The 6,461-nt window shown below is 40.0% G+C and overlaps 1 protein-coding gene across 1 annotated transcript; it reads left to right on the top strand.

The window, feature by feature from the left end:
- Window positions 1-393: 393 nt before the first annotated feature.
- On the top strand, window positions 394-6,035 carry LOC145897763 (BRCA1-associated protein-like). Its single transcript, XM_082986191.1, has 12 exons — window positions 394-610; window positions 849-944; window positions 1,090-1,233; window positions 1,304-1,440; window positions 1,656-1,831; window positions 2,025-2,267; window positions 2,379-2,615; window positions 3,155-3,369; window positions 3,477-3,592; window positions 3,876-4,028; window positions 4,443-4,571; window positions 5,025-6,035. Exons 1-12 carry the CDS (start codon window positions 538-540, stop codon window positions 5,262-5,264), a joined length of 1,959 nt encoding a protein of 652 aa, XP_082842317.1. The 5' UTR covers window positions 394-537; the 3' UTR covers window positions 5,265-6,035.
- Window positions 6,036-6,461: the final 426 nt, after the last annotated feature.

Genomic DNA, 6,461 nt, shown 5'->3' with positions numbered 1-6,461 from the left:
CTAACCACCTAAATCTATACCAGCAATGGTTGCAATGCACGCTGTGACACAATTCCCCTAAACTGAAAACGATCACAGCATGAAAACACTCGTACACACACCTGCCTGCTGCAGGCTAATCAGTGCCAGACAACTACGACTACTACTACAGAACCGATTGGTCAATGACACCCTTTCTCCCACCAGCACAGCTGCTGTCGGCAAGTCTTTTCCGTCAGTATGCGAGAAACGAAATCCTGTCTGAAATATTCTACGATTGCGGCAAACAAAACATCACAGCTCTGTGCCGACCTCTAGCTCAACATAATAAAATAAGTATATGACTGTAGGGTGGCGCTCCTGTGCGTTTGTTTACATCTTGGTGGGTCTGTTTCGGGACAATTACATAATCCAAGCTCAATAAATGTGTTTTTATGTGGAAATCAAAAAGCAGTGTAGGTTTGTAAAGGTTGTTCGTTGTTTTCGGCCACTCTATGGTTATTTGTGCAGTTTTTTTCTCATGTAAGTGAACTGACAGTAACTGCTTAACTGTCATCGATGAACGTTTGCCTGTTGCACATCCGAGTAAATATTTCAGCTGGACACGTCATTCCTTTTCTTACTTACAAAGGTATGATTAGACTTAAACATGTGTGTTGTTGAATTTGTTCACACATACGCTAACATGCAAACATTCTGCATGTCATAGCTTGGTACTTCCTGTGGCTTTATAGTCTTTGTAATTTGTAAACACCAATTCTTACAATGATTTTGAGCAATGCTTAACAATCCCAACAGACTGCCTAAAGTCACTGCAATGGTGACATGAGGTTTTGAAAGAGAATCTATATACCGTACATGTTTTGCAGCCTCCTGTTTACAAGCAGATGGTGGTACTGTAAGTAGTTGCTTACTGCAAGTTGAGGAGGAGGACAATGGAGAGTTGCAAACCATTTCTCCCTTAAGTAAGAGTTTTTGTGGTTTATCTTGTGCCAAAATAGACTGATACCGTAATCTTTTTTATGTATATACATGTATAATAAAGAGACATAAACATCAAAAAAACAACATTACAAAACATAGTTTGTGTTCAAAATTTAAATTTTACAGGACCCCATCGATTAAAGTCCCAGTCGCCTCCTGAAATATTACTAGACAAGTTAAGTGATCTGGAACGAGAAGAAACTTTTACAAAGCTAAGAGGCAGGCGATACGCCCGGGAATTGGTGATTGAAAGTTACAACAACCGTAAATGTACTTTATTTAAATTTGTGTGCAAAGTTTTGGTAAGTATGATGCAGCGTTTATTTTCTTTCACATTAAGTTGCACCAGAAGTTGCTATGTCATCAACACAAAAAAGTATGCCTCAAACTAAAGAAACAGAGCCACAAATATTAAAGACAACAGAGAATATTAGTGAAAATTCTGTGGTCACTGAAGGCCCTGGAGAGGAAACAGAGGTATGTACACTGTGACACAAGAATTTTAATATTTAAATTGCTTTTCTTATATGTACCTTTAGGCCTTTAGTATGTTTTTCGATGTTTCTGCACTGTAACACTTTTTGATCATTTAATACACACAACAATCCTGAGTATTCCAGTCAAGTTATTACTGCAATATTTCACCAGTTTGCCTTTTAAATTAATCAATGGTGTTGGTTTGACATTTATAGCTCTGTGACATTCTTGCCTCCTCGAAACGCAGTGAAAAAGCAGGGTCCTCCCGCCCGAATTCAGTGACCAATCTAAGATTGTTGAGTTCGCCTCCTAATATCACAAACCAACCATTTTTCTGTGGCAACCCAGCAGTGGAAATCACAAATGGCATCATTCAAATTTATAAATCCAAGTGAGCCAATTGTTATTTGCTGTAATTTGCCAAATGATATAGTTGTCCCAAATAATAAACTAGTCAACTGATCCTAGAAGTGGGATCTGATCTACATAGAGGATATTTTTCAGGAGGTGCCCTTTATTTAGTCTTTAAATTTGTTGAAGGGTTGTGATCACTGCTTTAAAAAGACCCTGTTCTATATTTTCAGCTTTAAATTAGGTGTAAGCGAGCAGTCGGCATCACCTGAGACCGACACACTGTGCATGTTGTCCGTGCCAGCATCCATAGACACCCGGGGTTTGATGGAGTTTGTTGCTCCTTACGTTGAAGTAATCATGCGCATGAAGATTATCCGCGATCACACTCCCAACCAGTACATGGTCCTATTGACCTTTGTGTCAGAAAAGAATGCTTGTGACTTCTTTCGAAATCTCAACAATCAGCCGTTCAGGTAAAGTTGTTTCACCTGTCCTTACATATTCAAACATTATCAGTGTAAAGTTTTTTGGCAATGAAACATTAAAATTTTGCAATAAAGCAATAATGCTTCTCACTGTTTCAGTTCACTGCTACCAGAGGAAATTTGCCACTTGGCATTCGTGGCGTCAGTGGATGTTCTCGGGCCGTACAACAAGGGTCAGTCGGGTGTCGGGCGTTTTCTTCCACTTCCCAACTCCACAGAGCTTCCTGACTGCATGGTTTGCTTAGAAAGAATGGATGAGTCAGTCCGTGGGATCCTAACCATTCTGTGCAATCATACTTTCCACGGGGCATGTTTGGTGCAATGGGAAGATTCATGGTTTGTACCTTGAAATATTTTGTGCGGTGCCTACAAATTTTTCGGCCATTGAAAGTGCCTGATTGCATCCTAACAATTGTTTTAAAAACAATTACTCAGTTTTACTATCAGTGGTATAGTTTGTGCAGAACTTTTATATCCTTTACCTTTGTATTTTTGCCATCGTTTAAATGTTGGACATAAAATGTTGTTGTAAATCACGGTGCATTCAAAAACGCATTGTAGGCAATATGAAAATCCTGTTGCGTACACAAAGTTGGGGGACATGTTGTTGGGGTTGAGGTTAGGGTTTGTGTTCATTTTTTCAAGGCACAATGCCAATAATGGTATATACCATAATAAGGAATATATTTCTTCAATGTTTGTCTGCAGAGACAATGCAACGAATTAGGTATTTTCCCAGTGCAAGCAAATGAGACACAGAATCTACTTTTCAGAATCTTAATTCGGTCTGTTTCCTATTTTTCCATTTTTTGGAATATAACACCATTGTCTATCACGTATACTATCTTCTCACTTACACAGACAATTGTTTTTAGCTGCCCCGTGTGTCGCTACGTGCAGACGCCCGAACATCAGAGCAACAATAAATGCATGGTGTGCGGTGGCATGGAGGACTTGTGGATATGTTTGGTGTGCGGACACGTTGGGTGCGGCAGGTATACGTCCGAACACGCTCAATTTCACTATCTGGAAACTCACCACAACTACGCAATGGCGCTGAGTGACAACAGAGTGTGGGATTACGCTGGAGGTAGATCAAGTTTTGCTCAGTAAAATATAGGGTAAAAATACGTGGAATATATCAAAAAAGTTAACTTGTCAACCCTATAAATGACGACTTTATCAAATCGTTTGAAGATTATTTCGTCCATCGTCTATTTCAAAACAAGGAAGATGGAAAACTTGTTGAGAAGAAGGGAGATTTGGTGGTCGGAGAAAACCAGGAAGCAAAATTGGAAGCAATACAACTAGAGGTTGGCGTTGACACAGTCATGAATTTCTGTGTTGTGTTTCGGAAACAGATTAGTTTTTAAGGAAGACATACAAATGATGTGGTAGAACATGTATGGTTGGGTTTGTCCTCAAAACACTACATTACTTCCATTTTTGCCTTGTACCGGAAATAAAAAGAGATTACATATTATTATTTATGAAAAAGGTCTGCATTAATGGCTCAACGGTTAAGTGTAACGCAGACATATAAAAAAACTAGTACTGGAACGGTATTTGTTGTTCATTGTCTATTTAACTCCGCAGTGCATGCATCTGTTGACCAGTCAGCTCGACTCACAACGCAAATACTGGGAGGAACAAGTTCTACGAGTTGAGAAGAGAGCCGAGAATGAACGGACTGAGATGAGCGACCAACTCAAAGCCTCAGTGGAAAAAAATTCTTCCATGCTACAAACGGTACACGGTTGCTGTTGCTTATTAAATTCCAGCCAATTTTAGCATGTGTGAGGGGTCTAATGTATGAAGATGAATATGGCATCGAACCTTTAGCATTACGTCATACTCTACACAACAGTATGTTTACGGTGAATAATGCGCTATTATGTTTAGAGACCGTATATTGGACTTGCCATTGTGTAATTTCATAGTATGAGCAGTACGGAAAGAACTGCCCTCATGTTAGCTACAACACATAACATAGGAAGGGCGCGGTAGTAGTCTTTGTTTATAAAACCTCGTACTGTTTAAACGTATAAATTAGTGACATACATTAGGTTGCTTTGCATGTTGACTATATGGGCTACAGGCAGTTGCGTCAACCTTCAACGAAGCAACAGCATTCATTGTCATTTGTGGATTTGTCTTTCAAAGGTCGCCACCCTGGAGAAGGAAAAGCAGAGTCTCTCCCACAAGAACCAGGTGATGACGAGCAGGTTATACGACGCACTCAAAGACTTACAAAGCGAACGAGAAATTAATAAAAGCCTTGTTAAAAATCAGGTATGTGGTTGTTGGTTGTTGGTTTGCTCGCCAACTGACAGATATAAGTGACACAACCAAATCAGACTTGGATCTGAGGGTGTCGCTGCTTGTTTTTTTACGTTAGACTGGATGTTACAAGTTGCGAAAACGGTTTTATTGAAACTTTTCGTTTTATGTAAGATGCAGTGTTCCAGTTTCGTGTATTTTTATATTGATTTCTTACAGCTAAGTTTACATTTCACACAAGACAATTAGATTTACGCGGTTTAACACCAAACCAGAAATTGCAACTTTGCTTTGTGACGTCATCGAAAACTGTAATCTTTTGCTGCTTTCTTCACACTGTAAGCTCCTCATTTACCTGGCGTGGTGTTGATTGTCAGACAGAGGACTTCATTCCAGATTTGCCAGCAATACACGCCTCAACAAAGCACTTTATCACACAATATTTTTGTTCTCCTCTTCGTGTAGGATGAGTGGAAGGCGAAGGTCGCGGAACTGGAGCAGCGCGGCGCCAAACAGCAGGAGGAGATCCGCGAGTTGAAGGAGCAGCTTCGTGACGTCATGTTCTACATCGAGGCGGGTCAAACGATCCGTAATGAGGAGGAATCCGTACAGGAGGAGATGCGGGATGGTCAGATCGTAGTAGGGGAGTCCTCTTCTGATGCTGCGGGAAGAAGAAGAGGAAGAGGCAGAAAGTTGAAGCAGTGAGAGTCGTTTAAAAATCGCCTTTAAGTTCACTGTGATGAAGGAATCAATATTTTCGCTCTCGTCTTCGTTTTTTTATGGGGCGTCTTTACCATCTTTTACACTTGTTGCTTGGGGTGTTTATAATCACGCTGCTGACAAGGATATTAACTTGACCTTGCAGCCGAATATTTTTCAACTTATTGCAAGCTTACTCCGTTTTCTGATGGTTAACCCTGAGGCTTTACTATGGAGTTCATGGTGAATATATCGGTGTTATTGCAACATGCGACCGTTAAATTGCATCACTATCAGTTCATAGCAAAGCTCGCACCATAAATCTGCCCACTTGCCATTGCTACATGATGGCAATATTCACCCCCTACGTCTCAACGTCAAGTTCCTTTGTGAGATTTGTCCGCTTCTCATGAGCAGTTTTGCGCGGACTCGATGGTGATGTTGCTTTTCGTCTTTGTGACCGTGTCGAAATTTTCAGTGTTTCACTTGCGCTCTTGTATCGAGCAAGAGTCACGTTTTCAGATGCCACAACCACTTCCCATGCTGTGGTGAGTTCTAATGTTTTGAGCCAGAATCGAAACACAACAAGAGTTTCAGTGCAAATAATGGCTCTGATGTTTCTGCCACAAATTTTTTTTAAAAAAAGAATGCGATTTTGTATCTAAACCACGTTGCGAAAGAAAACAACCTGCAAACGAAGATGGTTGTTGCAATGTCGTTTATTGCTACTAATCGTGGATTATTTTTTTCCTCGATATGAGGACCACTATTCGCTTGTCACAGTAAATAAAACAACTAAATGTTAAATGCTTGGTTGTAAAGCACAGCAACAGGTAGCATTTATCACGAAAGAAATGGAGTCTGAAAAAAGTACCAGTAACTTGGCTTGCGAGTAGAACAGCTAAGAGTGCATAAAATTACCTGACGAATTAGCATGGTGCGTCGAGCATGATTGTGAATAACTCATCAAGTTAAAGCGTAATGAGTTTTGTCGCAAAAAAGCTTCTACGCAATATTTTTTTGCTAGATAGTTGATTAAAGATAAAAAGATGCCCGTTTATTATCAGTCCAAACAAGAGATTACAAAAACTAATGCCATGTTACAAACAAATGTTATTTATTAGTCTTGCAAATATTCGATCTGGGCAAAAACCGTGAACGCGTAACAATTTTCCGAGGCGCGCCTGTGTGATATTTGGAATG

The sequence above is a fragment of the Ascidia mentula genome, chromosome 4 (assembly GCF_947561715.1).
Source record: "Ascidia mentula chromosome 4, kaAscMent1.1, whole genome shotgun sequence".
Classification (NCBI taxonomy): Eukaryota; Metazoa; Chordata; class Ascidiacea; order Phlebobranchia; family Ascidiidae; genus Ascidia; species Ascidia mentula.
This window is presented reverse-complemented; position numbering and strand designations above follow the sequence as displayed.

Coding starts and splice junctions, on each gene's coding strand:
- LOC145897763 (XM_082986191.1), top strand. CDS start 538: ATGAACGTTTGCCTGTTGCACATCCGAGTAAATATTTCAGCTGGACAC. Junction 1,234..1,303: donor AAGTTACAACAACCGTAAAT/GTACTTTATTTA, acceptor TTTCACATTAAG/TTGCACCAGAAGTTGCTATG. Junction 3,370..3,476: donor AGTGTGGGATTACGCTGGAG/GTAGATCAAGTT, acceptor AATCGTTTGAAG/ATTATTTCGTCCATCGTCTA.